The 18,058-nt window shown below is 32.8% G+C and overlaps 1 protein-coding gene across 1 annotated transcript in view; it reads right to left on the reverse strand.

Moving 5' to 3' along the window:
* The window catches only part of LOC143190012 (uncharacterized), a 302,059-nt gene that overhangs the window by 26,812 nt on the left and 257,189 nt on the right, over positions 1-18,058 (reverse strand). Inside the window, exon 12 of the mRNA XM_076394062.1 lies at positions 9,214-9,384. Coding sequence (XP_076250177.1) covers positions 9,214-9,384 — 171 coding nt within the window. The remainder of the gene's footprint in view (positions 1-9,213; positions 9,385-18,058) is intronic.

The raw sequence follows: 18,058 nt of genomic DNA on the forward strand, positions 1-18,058 counted from the left end.
TTATTACCGACATATAGGTGATATAGTTGTATAAATACTAATAGAATATAGGGTGCGAAATTTGTTAATGTTAAATATTTTAATGATTGTTCCTTTATTCAATTAAATTTCTGTTAGTAATGGGTCTATATATTAAGGATCTACAGATGGTGTTACTGTGTATTAAATTCCATCAGCTTTCACTTTTCATATGTGTCATTTGCATGTTAAATTTAAAAAACTTTTGCCCCATACAGACTTTCAACTGCTGAAGTTCTACCTCACAGACTGACATTTTATTGTCAAACAGGGTGACGAATATATTGACCTACACCCAATATATTTCGGTGTTCCGAAGGGCAGTGTTCTTGGCCTGTTGTTATATCTATTGTATACAGCTGACCTACCGACCTCAAGAAACACTACTGTTGCAACATATGCTGACGATACAGCGGTTTTGTCATCACACGATGATCCAATATCAGCCACAAGAAATCTCCAACTTCATCTTAACAAAGTCGAATTGTGGTTGAAAACGTGACGTATCAAAGCAAAAGGGACAAAATCTACACATGTGACGACATTCACCCTTTGTAGAAGAACATGTCCCTCAGAAAAATTGAAAAATCATGAACTTCCGCAAGCAGACAACGTTAAATATCTGGGAATGCATTTCGATCGACGTTTGACATGGAAAAAACATATAGTGACAAAACGCAAACAGCTTGGAGTTAAATTAAACCAAATGTACTGGCTGATAGGGCGTAAATTTAAATTATCATTAGATAACAAGGTTTTGCTCTATAAGTTAATTGGACGTACGATATTGTACTTTGGGGTACTATTAACAAATTTCACATAGATATCCTCCAGGGGTTCCAGAATAAAGTGTTGCGAGTCATCGTCAATGCCCCATATTACGTGCCCAACAAACTGATTAGCGCGACATAGAACACATAACGAGTGTGATTCTATTAGTTCATCCCGATGCACTCGCTAACAAAAAATTTTCGGAATTCGAGCAAAAACACAACAATGTTATTCCTCAGTGCTTAGCAACCCTCGACTACATGTTGCAAAACCGGTTTAATTTATGAAGATACCAAAAAATTTATGCTTGGTCAAACATGATTCACCTGCGAGCTTAGATTGATGCATATCTGAAAGAATTTAATTTAGACATTTCTTATTGTCTAGTCTAATACAAATGTTATTCTATTATTATCTATTCTGTTTTATTCTTACTATGACTGACTAGCAATAAGAATCACACAATTCTTGTTACATCTAATCGTAATATTACACATTTATCCGCGCAGTAATGTTTTAGACATTAACAAAATTTATGTTATAGAAGGGCCAGCTTTGTTCAGTCTAATTCAGTTGTAATATTATATGCCTTCATCCTTTATACCACTTATAAGACGTAGCTAATAACCTTGCGAGTTGTCCAAATGGTAATTTCGAATATTCACAAACTTCTATGTCTTCCTTGAAATTAAAACTAATCATTATTTGAAAGTTGTTGGTGGCTATTCCATGCTTAGATATAAAACAGATTTTTATTCGACGATTTATTCGATACATTTAACACATTATTTTTGGAGAATTCTAACCGGTATTCGGTAAACTTCGGTAATGTCCGCGAATAATTTTGCGACATTGCCATTTACAAGAAATCGTGAGGTAGAATCCAATGAACTACAACAGTCGTTTTGGATTTGACCCTGGTATTGGTAGAAGTTTTGTTTTGTAAGGCTAGGAATTGTTTATAGTTTATATGTTCTTGTACTATTCATATTTTAATTATAAATGGTAGGCAGTGATGGATAAATCATCGATTTGCAAATAATGTTAAAAATAGCTATTATAACACTTTTAATCTGGACAGACATATGACGACATTTCATCCAGGTGCGTATCCATTCAATTTTAATTTTAATATTGCAAATTAAATTCAGTTCTATACCAAATTCATTATATATTAGGCTGTAAATTCGTTTGGCTGGCATGAAAATTTTTAAGATTGCTAATGTTTTAAGGTTTGATAAAAATATTACTATTTTTAAATTTCAGGTCAGGAATGGATAAGAGGATATCAAAGGGTGAAAAGCGAGTGTTATTAAAATCAGATAAAAAAGTATTGCAGCGAAACAGGCTGCCAAAATTCCAATAGATGTGTAGGAATAATGTTCGTCGGGTCGGTCAGTCGGTCGAAATATGTGGCTGTCGCTGCGATTATTTGTCAGAACACTCACTACTATTTTTGGAAGGATTTTGCACGATAATTAAAAACACTTGGATCAAATACTTGTTTATTTCGTTATTAAATTGATACATGTGGTCGACGGGAGAATTGACAGGATATTAGGTTAGGTAGAGGAAGTACGGTAGCGCTGTGGAAGTGGTACTGTTACAAAGGGATGGAGAAAAGAAAAGTGAACGAGACGTCGTCGTGATGGTCTTTTATCGCCTGGAACTGCATGGTACCAATTCAACGGCATTGCCAACCTTTGTACTTGTTGTTGGTGAATTCGTGGTGGCCTAAAGGGTCGTGGCGGTCGCCACAGGTACTATATTGGATTGGACCCGAACTAATTTAAGCAGTTGCAAGTAAACCAATTGAGTTCCACAGATACAAAACATAAAAGTGACGCTACAAGTTTTGAAGCATGGCTAAATGAGGTAAAAAATACATACTCTACTTTAAAGAAAGAAGATTTTATGTTAATGATAATAACTGAAGGACAATATGAAATGTTAAAAGAACATAGCTATATAGAATTCATATCGAATGTACATGTATTGCATTCCTCGCTTTCATTGTGTGAATTGAGAGAGGGGTTTCATTGCTGTTTTTTTATATAGAAAAGATTTGATAAAGAAACAAAGGTACTTTTAGTGCTGTAAAAGTGATTTTAAGGATAAATGGATGCTTGTGTTTTCATATATTGATGAATAAATTATGTTTGTTACCTTACATGTCATTTTATTTTCTCTTTTTACTTTTAAAATTAAATATCTTTATAAAGGTTATATAATTTAGATATGATATATAAACTTAAAAATAATAAGTAGATAGCATAAGAAAATAACAGTAAACTTAGTTAAATTTAACATATTAATTTCAAGTGAGATTTTGGGTTAATTTGTGAATTCCAAAATATATATTATACTCCTCAAATATACGGATAATTCACAAAAACTATAACTTTGGATTGATATTATAATGCGTATATATTGATAAATAATTACATATTGTTTTATTTTCTCTTTTTTCTTTGCCAAATTTATTTAAAATGAAAGATTTTTATAAAAGTTTCTTCATATTAAATTTGCTAGATTATAGGGGACGAAAAATATACCAAAATATTTTAACTCGTATCTCAATAGAAATATTAAGTGAAACTAATGAATTCAAGATTATATTTAAAAATATGTTTAAATTCTATATTCTTCAAATATACGTATAATTTTCAACAACTGGCAACGTTGGCATGCCAGGATTCTCCAGAACTAGACTCTTGTAATAAAACAGCCAATTTATGTCATAATAATTTATGTCGTCAGCACGTTGCAATGTTGCTGTATTAACTTAGAATTTTGGTCTACGCTTGCCGGCTTGTGACCTCTAATTATTATCGCTAACGTTTAGAAGAATTTTGTGGACATTTGCCAACATGAGCTACCAGTAATTTTTACATTTTATTCGATATATTTTATATTAGACTTTTATATTAGACTTTTGTAACATTTCAGAAACTCAATATAACAGATATGTTAAAATAAATTCATAAACACCTGGAAAATTAATTACTGCCGACAAAACATATAATTAACCTTAATTAAACGGGAAGGGGCCAAGTGTATTAACCGAGGAACTAAAAGCTCTATTCAAAACATTCATTAAATAAACATCGGCATTAAGTGAGGTTATGAATCTTCGGCGTGGAATTCGGCAAAACCTCAACGAACCGGTCGGACTATTAGGACGGTTAAATATTTAATCATCTAATTCAATCACATTAGGGCGCCGCGTACGTTCCTCGAGCCGAAAATCGCCGAAGAATTCGAGCAATTCCATCGGACGGTTTCGCCAATCGAACGACAGTGCACGATCGACGGGATACTCGCTGCGGTTGAATAACGTTAATTTTATTAGAAATTGAGATGGGCGAGCGGAAGTCGCTTTTTTTCTCCTTTTCTCCCCTCTTTCCCAGATAATGGCGATTGGCCGAGGGCGGGCCGGGGTTGGTTTCGTTTGATTTCGAACCGGACAAAAAACTACAAATGAAATTGTTACTTTATTTATAATAGTTTAGATGATTTGTCACCTATAGACTATTCAAAATAACAGTGAGCTCACGTCATCAATATATTTAATGTATTGAATGCCGCAAATTGTAAATTCGTTTTAGATTCTGACAATGTTTCCCTTCTCATTTTATTCTATTCAAATAAGTTAGAATGCTATCTGATAAGTTCGAGCATATAATCGAAACAGCCTACAAAAGTCGTCCGGTTGTCAAACGTCTGCAAAATTCTTCAAAATATTAATTATAATAACTACAGGTTATAAGCCGGCAAACGTTATTTTAACGCTATGCCTGTATTGATACATTTTAAATCGCTGCTTACTATTACTCTTATTGAAAATGCCGAAGCTAGACATAACATATTGCGTCGCTAATCAGTTACTTCGAAAAGGAACGAGATAATGGAGATTCCCTCTTGCCAGTAAAACCGTTAGAGAGGTAAGCATTTTGCTGTTAAATTTGTTGCTGTGATTTCTAATAAAAATGATACTAGCGTGTTGTAGCTACACTGAATATCAGTATGGACACAATCACTGAAATATCTCAGAAAATAAAAAGTATATACTTCACTTCACCAAAAAAAAAAAACGTCCTCGTACGAAGCGGGTGGCGAATCAAGCTCAGCTTGATGATAGCTAGTAGTAGATAGATAGTGTTAGTCTAATGGAACTTCCAGATATTGTTTTTATATTAATATAATTTTTAAAAGCATATAATAAAAAGAAGGAAGACTTATTATTTCAAATTATGTTTTAGATGATACACGGAAATTTCAGAATGGGACGAATATACCAAATGGCTACTCATGGCAAGATGATAATAGAAATAGTGTTATAATTACAAAAGTTGACGGAAAAGGGTAAACGTTGGAAGAATAATTGATTAGGTTTAATTAGTCATAACATTTATCAATAATTTATTGCAGATATGAACTTCATGCTGGAAACAGGAATGGTTAGTAACACCTTCGGTTTGGATGAACCGAATGAGAATACCACTATATAAAAAACGCGTTTAAAACTCTAACTCATAGGTGGCATGGAAAAAACACAATCCTAACCTAAAAACTATTATAACAGTGTACTTAATTGTAGTTTTAAGTCCCTCGATAATATATGCATTAGATCTACTATAATGTTAAAATAAATTATATTTGATAACAGTATTTTTGTTTAATTATTTTGTTTAGATTATAATTTTGTTTATGCCAAAGCCAAATTTTTGTATATCAAAAGAACTGAATTATTACACGCCTTAGAAACATGGCATTATTACCTATCCCTTATATTCAGCCACAGAAACCGTTAATTTATAAAACTAATCATTCAATTTTATTTGTAACATACATTTCTCTTACATAATTCAGATTATTAATTTCGCTAATTTGCTGCTGTATGCTTTTAACGATTTACCGAGTGTCTGTTAAAACAAGATTATCTCGACGTTATAAAAAAGTTGTTATTCTCCGGATCGTGGTGGATGAAAGTTTCCCTAATTCTGGCACACTGAAAAAGGTTAAAGGTGAACGACACCAGGACGTAGCCTTAATATCTTGCGACATATTACTTTTGTTTGTTAATTAAAAATAATAATTAAAACGTCGATTGTTATTTACAACCGCCGACGCAATATTTACAATGAAAACAATGAAACTGTTAGCGTGTAATATCAAAGGAGGCTTTGTTTAAACTTTTTTTGCTTTTGGTGTTTTAATATTCAAGGAAGCTTTAATGCTAGGACTCTAAATTATATACCAAAAAGAGAGTCGAAGGTATTTCTGAATATTTTAAAGATATTTTCATATTTATATTAGGTTCTTGCATGTATCCTCACATTTCTTTCAGTCTAAAAACACAATTATTGAAATATTACAAACAAATGTAATAAAGGTTAAAAAGGGGGTAATTTTGGGCGTTTAATGATTAGTGTCTGTATACACTGAATTACTCAGTTGAACTAAATAAAAAACTGTTATTTTATATATTATAGCGACATGTCAAAATCATCAAATTTAACGGTTAGGACAGGTTGTTGTTTACATTAATACTTCGAATTTTCCCCTAATAGATCACTGACCAAAATACACGCAAGCACTACACAATACAAAAAGCTTTTAGATTAAAAAGTATGCATTGCAATAACATCATTAGTATAAAAACCAGCAACAATCTTCATTTATATGATTTTAAGATATCTAGGTCTATTTTATTCTTCTTAAAATTGATAAGAGTTAGGGTTAGGCAGTGTTTGAATTAGTTGCAGTTGAAATACGTCACATTGATTACAAATACATATTTAGTGTTGGTAATTTAATTACTTCTTAGAAAAGGTAATTTTTATTGGTATTTCAAATACCTGATGCTTGTATATTTTGTAATTAGTGTTTCAAATGATTTCAAAATATATTTGAAGATAAATACATTTAGCTGTCCAATAACACTCGATAGTAGGAAATAATACTCGATAGTTTTCGTAAAACACTTCGAACTAAATTTGTCACGGCTTATCAATTATCACAACCTGTGAAATTTTTTATGAAGAGGTACTGTTACCTGTAGATATAACCAAATATGAAACTAAGACGAGTTTTCTTTGTCTAGGCACCTCAGTTGAACCATCCAAGTCCTTTAGTCACTACAGACATGAGTTTCATCAAATATTCTCGTATTACAGAAATTGCTAAGTGTACTTTGTTATTCAATATGCCCAGAAGGGCCAAATAGGCTGGTTATAAAAGACTGCTTTGGACATCAATATATCCCTGTCCCACAGAATCGACACTCTTTAGTATATAATGCAGCTTATGGGTATGGATATACAAGCCTTAGTATGTATGAGTATTAGTCGAGTAGGACTAATACTTTCCCGGTCATATAACTCGAATTCTTGGCGGAATTCATTGAAGTAGTGAAACCTTTTTCACAGATTTAGATTAGCATTACTAGAGTAGCATCGCAACTAAAAGATAGCTTAGATTTGAAGATTTTTAGACTGTTACCCGAAATGTAGGGAGCCATATTGGTGTCAAGCTATCACCCCAGTTACAAAATACATTGCTTGACAGAAGGTTGTTACAACAGGCGAGAGACAAACTACAAACAAACTTAAATAATGCCTGGGAGTAATAGGAATAGCGGTACTAGTAAAGAAGTTGATGATTTTATTGTTTTTGCCACCAGGGGTAATGAACCACAGATATCAAATACCGACTTCCAAACAAATCAGCAATATCTAGATATAAAAACTATGTTCATATAATATAACAGGTCAATTGAAAAGTCCCCGACCTGACACATAACTAACGCTCAAAAGATGCGTATATAAATTTGACAGCTGTCGAATCATTAGTATGTGAATTATAGCATTTTGAATGAAGCAACTTTTGTTATTGTGAAAAATGCTAAGTTTAGACGTGGTGGACGACCAAAGGAGGTTGTTACAGAAGAAAACATTAAAAAAATCCACAAAATGATTTTGAATGACCGTAAATTCATGGTGAATCAAATAGCAGACACTTTAAATATATCAACTGAACGTGTACATCATATCATTCACGAATATTTGGATATGAGAAGGCTCTGTGCAAAGTGGATGTCGCGCGAGCTCACTTTTGACTAAAAACAACGACAAGTTGATGATTCGGAGCAGTGTTTTTCACTAGTCTTTCAGTGTTAGAAGATGATCACCCGAGTTTTGAATTGATGTGTGACAATGGATGAAATATCTCATTATCCGAGTGGACTGCATACGATGAAACCGTTCCAAAGCGTGGGAAAATGCAACGGCTGGCAAGGTTATGGCGTCTGCATTTTGGGATTTGCATGGAATAATTTTCATTGACTACCTTGAAAAAGATTGTACCATCAACAGCGACTATTACATAGCATTATTCGACCGTTTGAAGGACGAAATCGCCGAAAAACCGCCGCATTTGAAGGAAAAAAAAAAATGCTGCTTCACCCAGACAATGGACCGTGTCAAAAGTCAGGGAAAACGATGGCAAAAATCCATGAATTGGGCTTCGAATTGCTTCCTCATCCACCGTATTCTCCAGATCTGCCCCCAGCGACTATTTCCTGTTCTCAGATTTCAAAAAATGCTCGTTGGGAAGAAATTTTCGTGAAATGTGATCGCCGAAGCTGAGGCCTCTTTCGAAGCAAAGAACAAATTTTACTACAAAAATACTATTGAAAAGTTGGAGCATCTCTATGATCAGTGTATCACTCTTGACGGGAATTATGATGAACAAAATAAATTAATTAGTTAACACAAGTGTGTGCTTCATGTGATCATCATATCTTTTAGAAATATTGTTTTCTTTACTATGTTTTATTAATTTCCCAACAAGTTCCTATTTCTCTTATAGAACATTTAAAAATATAGTGTTCATGAAAGGAAGTTCTTCTTTTACTGATTAATAAGCTGAACTGGATTATTTTCATTCCATTTATAACAGCTGACTGTATTTTTATTTTGTATTTTATATTTCAAATACGGTTGTATTTAAAATAATTGTAATTTTGTAATAGGTGTCTCAATAAAAACAAATTATATATTTTTCGCAGATTAGGATACAGTTTATCACTTTTTCTTTTCATCTCTTTTATATCAAATTTTAGTTTCACTGGAGTTCATTCTGCTGCAATATCCATACCGTTAATGCATATTAATTTACGTTTTAGATGATTTGGTAAAAAATAATGTTATTTCAAATTTTATAAATGTTAGTAAGGCCAGTTGATTTATTAAAAATCTTTCATGATAAGGTACCACAGCTAATATATTGTTACCTCAAAGAATATTAAAACTATTCATTAAAATCTAAGGAGGGTAAGTTTATATACTTGTTTCGCTTCCGCTGTTGATATTTGAAAAGAACTGTTTAAACTATGGTATAACATAAAAACAATTAACTTACCTCGACGCGAAAAACTTGCAGGATTGTTCCAGCGGGATACAAAGTTTCGTATTTTTCGTATTCAGTTCGAACCGGTAGAAGTTCCTTATTTTTCGTCCAACTATACGTGTACTTACCGCCGATTCCGCCATTTTCTTCCATCGTCACACACTTTACGGTGAAACTTTGTCCCTGAAAAAGTATGAATATTATCAGTTTTTGAAAATGTCGAATTGTTTGTAAAAGTGATTTTGAATAATAACCAGCTATTATGAGTACAAATTAGTTTGGTCTATTTTCAAAATAAAAATATCGGTGGTGTTATAAAGATTTGGTATCTATGAGTAATATTCGAGTTTCGTAAATAAACTGTTCTTTTTTACCGTTTTAAATTAAAAAGCTTCTAGAGTAAAGTGTTTTATTAACTAAACACTATTGGCAAGAGGTTTTATTAACCAACTTCGGAAAAGGAGGAGGTTCTATGTTCGGCTGTATATATATTTTTTAATGTATGTTCGTTGATTTCTCCGTCAATTGCGGGCAGATTTTTAAAATTATTTTTTTATTGGAAAGGCCGCCCTTCCGAGGTGGTCCCATTGGAACCAAATCAGATTCTGTTGTGGGGAAGGGGCTAAATTGATTTTTTTTGTTCTGGCCTAAAACTAGGCGGTGGAATGCATGACGCATACCTGGTCGTGGAGACTTGCCCTGGAGTGACAAGTTGGACGGGGTTATGTAGGACTGCCTCTGGGCTTACCAATACACTAAAGCGAAACCGCCTCACGGTTGACCCCTGTATATCACTACTGCTACTGCAATACATTTGAGGATATGGCGCCCGCTGATCGGGCAACCGTTATTTGGCACGAGGACCCGGCGATTCTGTTGATTCGCAAACTTGAGTTAACACACGACTGAATACTGTCGTATGGGGGCAAAGGTTATGACTGCAGCGATGGATGAGCTCGTTTCAGCCTAGAAAAGGGGGGACGTTAGCGGTGACTCGATGCTAAGCTCCTAACATATCCACCAGCTCGCCAACAAGCGCATTTTCAGACGAACTTGAGCTGAGTTGTTGTTTGTGGAATGATTGAGATATGGAGTGCTTGATTTTTGGAGTGTCAGTTTCCCTATGAATTTGATTATTTCTGACAAACTATGGAGTGTTTAAGATTCTCCTGCGTAGCTTATTTTGGAAAACTTGAAGCCGTTTGACCTGGTTGGGTGAAACAAACTTGAAGTAGTCATTAAATCCGTAGAGTAGTACGGACCGAATTAGCATCTTGTAAAATAAGGTTAAATTGAGAGAAACACTTAAATTTCAAAGGCACGTACATAGTTTTCAAATATTTTTTATATAAAATAATCAGATATTTGGGAATAATATTTTTCTCAGCTGCTGTGGTGGAAAATCGAAAGTCGTTCAATGCAAAAGCCATTCAGTTTGGTTTTTAAGCACTAACTATAGCATATAAGACCCCGTAGAAATACTGTGGACAGCTGCTTCTATGGTGTTATGGTTAAAGCGTTTATCTCCCAAACGGAGGTCGCGGGTTCGATTCCAAGTGAGGGCAATAAATTTTTGTTGTTGTTTAGTTAGAACATTTGTCAAATCACCTACGAAAAGTAGCGGACCCCGGGGACTGAACTGCTCTTTATTTTCAATCATTTACTTTGCCTACTCATTGTAATATTAAATAAAATAATTGCGTAACTTATTGAATAAATATCTAACACTAAAAAGATAAAAATAAAATATTTTTATCAAAAAATTGAATTGACTTCAAAAAATAAGTTAGGTTCACTAAAAATTAAAAAATATGTACGTACGTACGAGACGTAATTTAATTCACAAATAATTTGATGCCCTATGAAATGTAAAAAAGAAAGGAATTCTTAAATTTGATGGAGCACGAAAATGGATTTCTATGAAAACGATATCGATGTTATCATGTTCACTAAAATCATAAGGTAAACCGAAAATATTGAAGAACAATCATTGTAGGAACAAAAATACGATTAAGTGATTTTGCAATATGATCACGCTTGGCCGTACGTTGCCAAATCCGTGGTAACCATATGGATGCTTAAACGGAAACTTCCATTTCGTCCATTTTATTAACCAGATATTGCTCCTTCTGACTAAAAGACTGGACAGATAAATCGTTATTGCTTTACTTAAAATGGAGGGATTTTAATTAAATGTAAATCACTTTTATATTACGATAATTTTGGTAATATTTAATTCTGATAACAAATAAAGGCGAAGGCGAAGTTACACTCCCCCTATATTGTGTTTAGATTAGAAATCCATTATTTTTTCAAATAGACGGCTTTAATAAATTGTATAATTCATTGTAAAAGTCCAAATGGTATACACTAGATGAATTAGAAAGCTTTTAGACATTTTCTAACTGCTGACAAGTGATAAGTTTGTGAATAGTTGACTCAATTTCTTTCTTAACTCACGTTAAAATATACCAGAAAAGAGAAAATATGCTATATTTTATAGATTTTTTTTTGTAAAACTGAGAAATCCAGCCAGCCGTTTGAAAATGTGAGTAGTGTTATTATTCCTGTTGCTGTAAGAGCTAATCAAGCGCAGTTTCTGGGTTCGTTTGTTACGTTCTGATAATTTTGATGTTAGAGATGCACCACACATGGGACCAGTCGAAGTCGACCGTCATATAAACACTATTTCCATTTCCCAGGAGTTAAGTATTCCACAAAAGATCATCTGAAACTTTAGAAAAGAATACAAAGCTGAATATATGGGCGACACAGGACTTAAAACAACAAATGACGAATTGCAACAAAATCGAACCATTTCTGAAAATGGTTGTTGATGACTAGGGAGGTTTTGATGTGCGTTTTGTGGGATTGGTAAATAGTCGTATGAGCTGTTCTTGGCCTCACGCTCAAATTCTTAATTAATTAATTAATCTCGCCCAGAAATGGTTATTCTTGGTTACTAGGACAGAAGTTGTGTTTCATCAAGATAATATGAGGTCACATGCATCGATAGTGTCTCCAGCCAAAAGCTCCGGGAGTTTGGATGGGATCTGGCATCAAGTGATTATCGCTTGTTTTTATTTACGAAGATCGATTTTGTTGGTGAAAAATTTTCCGTAAAAGGGGCTTGTGAAAATCGACAATCCCAGATTTTTGACAATAGCATTACACACCAACAACAATACATAATACTATCAATAGCATATAACAGCAACGCTAACTATCTCGAAATGACTCTTGAACTTCACTGGAATAAAAATGTTGCCAGCCTCAAATTCTTATACGGTCGTTTCTGTTGTATGTAAATTAACTATGGATGCGTAATTTTTTAAATCAAAATTTGGCAGCGCTGCTCCGTAAAATGCCGTTAGACAATTTTGAATCGGAAGACAAGTCTTTAAATTTTACATTTGGAACGATAGTAAAACACCATTAAGTCATTAAGCAACGAAGTTATTTAATTTTAAAAGTCCACCCACTATTGCGATGGTCGCGGTTTCGAATTCTGCTGAAGCATTGTCGTAAATTTATATTTGCGATTGATTAAAATATAACAGTAACTTATAGAAATATTAATGAAACCTTAAGATCTCGTAAACCTAAATCATAATCATTAGTCGTTTTCCATTAGAGCAAGTAAAACCGATTCTAAATCCGATCCCTGTGCCATATTTGAGGGAACCAAATTGAGCGGGATATAAAATCGATCTCGGCTAGAGAACAGACCGCACGACAAACAGAGCGGGCTTTTTACTGTTTAAGTGCAACGGATGGCCGGCATCCCGGTAATGTAACAAAGGTTCTCGCCGACACTTTTTGCCGCAAAACTATCTCTCGGCCTCCGATAAAATTATTCAGTCTCGAGGCGGTTCTTTTGTTGAAAATGGAATTTCTGCTCGGCAGGTTTTAATATTGCCGTTAAGGATCCCTCTGATGGTTTATATCGGAATGGTTACGATACTAGTTGCCAGATGCCGTCGAATATATTGACTGTCGAATAGAAAGGCGAGGATATTGCGATGTGATATTTAGACGTCGTGGTAATATGGCTGTTAATAAACGGTATATTGTAATAATATATTTTATTAAAGTTTATTTTTTTGATATAGTTGTTTTGTTGTTGAAGTCGTTGCCGATTAACCTACAATTTGTTTTTCTACACTAATTTAAAAATCAGGTATATATAGGACAACCCATCGGTTCTTATTTGGTCTCAATAATAATTTATTGTGGGTTATGTCTTTTTTTCTCTTAAATACCTTCTACACTACAGTGGACTACATAAAATCAAATGGTTTGTTTCTTTTGAGTCCGTGTCTTGTTCTTGTGTCATCCAATAGTTTTAATAACTAGATATTAATATGAGAACGGATTGTCTTTTCATGTCTTCTTGTACCATCCCTCATCTGAAGGTTTATATTTACATTGCTTTTAGCGAAGCATTCCCACAATTTGTATATTATGTAGTGATAATTGTTTCCAATTTTCTTCCAATTAATAAACACATATTCGTATATTTGAGCTCCAGTTATTTCGTTTTCTTTTTACATATTTCTTTCATCGAAGTTTTGCATCAAGATTAATTCCGAGATATTTAACATTATTGCTATATGGATTTTTTGTTCCTCATGTGTCTTTGCCACTCTAGATTTCTGGAGTTACAGTCGGTATCTGAAGGTCTCATTGTAAGTGCACCTACAATGTTTTCAGGACTTTGTTCTGAAACACTTGTATTATACTTATATATATTAGTTTTCGCGCAAAATCCCCATAATTGAATTCCGTATGTTCATATAGATTTCAATACTTGCTCGTATAATAGCAATTTATTATAAACTGATAATAGTTATTTTTTCCTATTTAATCAATACATTTTCCTATATTTTAGTTTCAGTTATTTCCTTTTCTTTTTAAATCTTCCTTCCAGAGAACTTTTGCATCAATATTCATTCCAAGGTACTTTTATATGGAATGCTATATGGATTTGTTTGTTATTGGTATTAGTATGAACTGCACTTGGGCATATTTATTTTGGCTATTTTTATTTTCCGCGTTTGAGCTTAATTTATTTTAGGCTTAGTTTAGTAGGTAATATAAAAAATATAATTAAATGTTATTCACTAAGAATACTTTAATTAGTTAAGATATATTTTTTATAGAACTTAATATATGGTAAAGCTATCAACGCGTAGTAAATTCTTTTTATTGTAAAAGTTATATATTACATATCATTGACTAGAATAATATTCTCATAGTATTTTACAAATACTCTTAGTAACATATTTGTATTTCTTAAAATATTTTAAGTTGGAACAAGTTTCTTTTTTACCAACGAGGGTTTATCTGCCTGTACCTACAGTTTAACGTGGACGCCGAGCCACGGTCCTCGGCATTAAGGCTACTGATTGGCCAATGACCTACTTAGCGACCATCCCGGAAGACATCCGGTCTTAGCCAGACTGGTTACTGGCGTGATTTTCCGCTGTTGCCTATCAGGGCAACTATTTTATTTATTTTTTTTATATTCCTATTTATTATTATTTATTATAGTCTATTCCTACATTTACAATTACAATCATAAACATAAAGTATACCCTTGGCCCAGCACGATTCGAACTCGTGACTGTCGCAATAGCAGGAGGCCCTGTCGGCTTAACCATTTGGAACATTTTATATAGGTTTCCAAGTTGTTATTTATGTAATATGATACGTAATATGATTATTCAGAGATAGTCAGTGGCCTTTTTTTAACAAATATTCTCTAAAAATCTTTTCATTAATTAAATTCATGTTGAATCATAGCAATATTTACTTAGCTTGACATTTATTATTTTCGTTGTCTGATTTTTGAAGTTTATTTGAAAAACCTTTAAAAACTTATAGTGCTGTTATTTCGACATTTCCCATTTCTATAATAATAACCTTTTTAACCTGAAAAAATATGACCAGAATGTAATATGTAAATGTTATGTTTTAACTTATTGTATTATATAATTTGTTACCATTGGGCCCCCTTTTAAGTAATATATAGTAATAAAATAGTAACATATATAGTAATAGTAACAAAAGCTAGAATCGTATAAAAGAAAATAATACTCACTTTCTGGTTGCTTAAAAAAAATCTAAATGTTGGTCAATGTCACTAACGGTTGTCATCACTAGTGTACTGGTGATCTAAAAGTTCCTGTTAAATTAATCTTTCTACTCTACTGCCTCTTTCTTAAAACTGTTTTCTAGTATTAAATAATTAACATTTGCAGCTAAATTTTTTTCGAAGCTAATTATTACATATACATCTGTACGTGCATTATTTGCAAAGTGTAGTTTCGACACAATATTTTACTTTTTGATAAAAAAGAAGAAAACTTATTTGGTACCCAATATATTTGGATATTTTAGCGATTGATATATTACTGGAATTACGGTTTTGTAATCAGTTGAACTCAAACAACTCCAGAGTATCATTTTAAACTGATAATTCATTATATAATTGGATTATTGAAAGAGGACAGAGAAGAAAATGTCAGGTCCACTATAGTTCCTTAATAACCATTTAAAAATGTAGTAGCTGTAATATCAGGCTTTGCTCAGGCCATTACGGATTTTATTTACTTGTCTGGATTTTTAAATGAGGTTTAGATGTATTTCTATATTATATTTCGACTGTGAATGGAGTTCTGTGGTGATAAGAGTACTTTAATGTTAAATATACTTTAATGTTAGATAATGATCCAACTTATCGATACCATTTGCGTAGTACGATTTGTCCTTTGCTTCAAAATAGGCCTCAGTTTCGGCGATCGTCTCTTCATTCGATGAAAATTTCTTCCCAGTGAGCATTCTTTTGAGCTGGGAGCCAGATATAGAGAATACGATGTATGAGGAAGCAATTTGAAGCCCAATTCATGGATTTTTGCCATCGTTTTCACTGACTTGTGACACAGTGCATTGTCTTGGTGAAGCGGCACTTTCTTTTTCTTCAAACGCGGCCGTTTTTCGGCGATTTTGTTCTTCAAACGGTCTAATAACGCTATGTAATAGTCGCTGTTGATGGTCCTTCCTTTTTGAAGGCAGTCAATGAAAATTATTCCATGCGCATCCCAAAATACAGACGCCATAACCTTGCCAACCGACTGTTGCGTTTTCCAACGTTTTGGAGCGGGTTCATCGTATGCAGTCCACTCGGATGACTGTCGATTGGATTTCGGAGTGAAATGATGGAGCCATGTTTCATCCATTGTCACATATCGACGTCAAAATTCGGATCAAGCTAAGTTTTTGCTTCAACTGTATTTTGTCCCTTCAAAAAGCAATGTTTTATCAACATGCGAAATTCCTTTTTATCAATTTTTTTCACAATAACAAAAGTTGCTTCACTCAAAATGCTATAATTCACAAACTAATGATCCGACAGCTGTCAAATTTATACATGCACCTTTTAAGGGTTAGGGCTAGCTAAAAAACATATGGATTTAATTCTAGTAGCGCTATCTCAGGCTGGGGACTTTTTAATTGACCTGTTATATTATTTTGTAATGATTTTGTATCGATATATATATATATATATATATATATATATATATATATATATATATATATATATATATATATATATTATATAAGAAAAAGATATAGTTCTGTGGAATATTTAATGCATTTTAAAATATATAAGTCTCGAAGGGAAATGGTGGAAAGAATCGTCCTGAAATTAAGGCTTTCGCTTTTCAGCCCCAGTTCCTTATAATGCAAATTTTAACAAAGAAAATCTGGTACATTATTCCTCAAGGGATCATTTGGTCCATTATCTAATTACTGGCCGTTTAAATTCTTAAAGCGTCCCGTCATTTCGGATTAAAAGCGAATGAAAATGGAAAACGGGTCGTTATAAACAAACAATTGTTTCGTTATTTATGACTTCGAAAAAGTAGAACGAAAATATAGCGGGCGGCTTGGAAAGTAGTATAAAATAGAGAGAATGTTTATTATTTAAATTTAGTCGAGATAATCTTGTTGGCAGGTGCTAATTCGGTTTTTTTTATCCCAAAAGAAAAACGAAACGTTCCTTTCTACAAAAAGTTTTTGTTGGGAGTTGACTAATTTTGAGGATCAGTGTTTTATTTGATTTTTTATAAGAATTTTAATACGTCTTTTAGTGTAATTACAGGAATGGTTTATTAATTTTGGTTCAACGTAGACAAATTCAATTATCAGATAAATCTGTAACTGATAAGAACAAAGGAACAGCTGATATTAAAGATATTAATCGTATGCCAACATGAAATACAGCTATGTTTGAAGAAGTAGCAAACGCTGAAGGCATCCAGGTAGATTATCTTTGCGGATTCAGATAATGATCTGCACTTCTCTGTCTTAAAGGGGCTTTGACATATGTTTTAATAAATTCCCATTGATGTGTAAAGGATTTGTTTGTAAAATTAGTACCAAAAATTAAAATATTTTTTTATAGATACTATGATACTATTTATATAAGGGATAACTAAATTAAAATGTTAATTATAGACATCTGCTCGTTTTATTCTGAGTGTATTATTAAAACTATACTTAGTTATTGTTTCAAATTAATATTATCATACAGATGAGAATATAATAAATTTTAACCAGATTTTTTTTCTTTGGCATCCAACCACCTTCCTTATTTTTATTAATAATTAAGAGAGTTAGTTATTCATATCCATTTCTTCATAAATAACTTGTAGAAATAATCCTTTTTTTATGGTTTTTATTGAGTGAATAAACATTTTTTTACTTTTGTGTTATTTAGTAAGTTTATCATTTTCAATATAACGGGTATTTAAAAATACATTATTTTACAAAAGCTGTTACTATACTCCTA

This window comes from Rhynchophorus ferrugineus, unplaced genomic scaffold, assembly GCF_030347505.1.
Source record: "Rhynchophorus ferrugineus isolate W39M unplaced genomic scaffold, kcgeb_rfMv2 rfM2, whole genome shotgun sequence".
Taxonomy (NCBI): Eukaryota; Metazoa; Arthropoda; class Insecta; order Coleoptera; family Curculionidae; genus Rhynchophorus; species Rhynchophorus ferrugineus.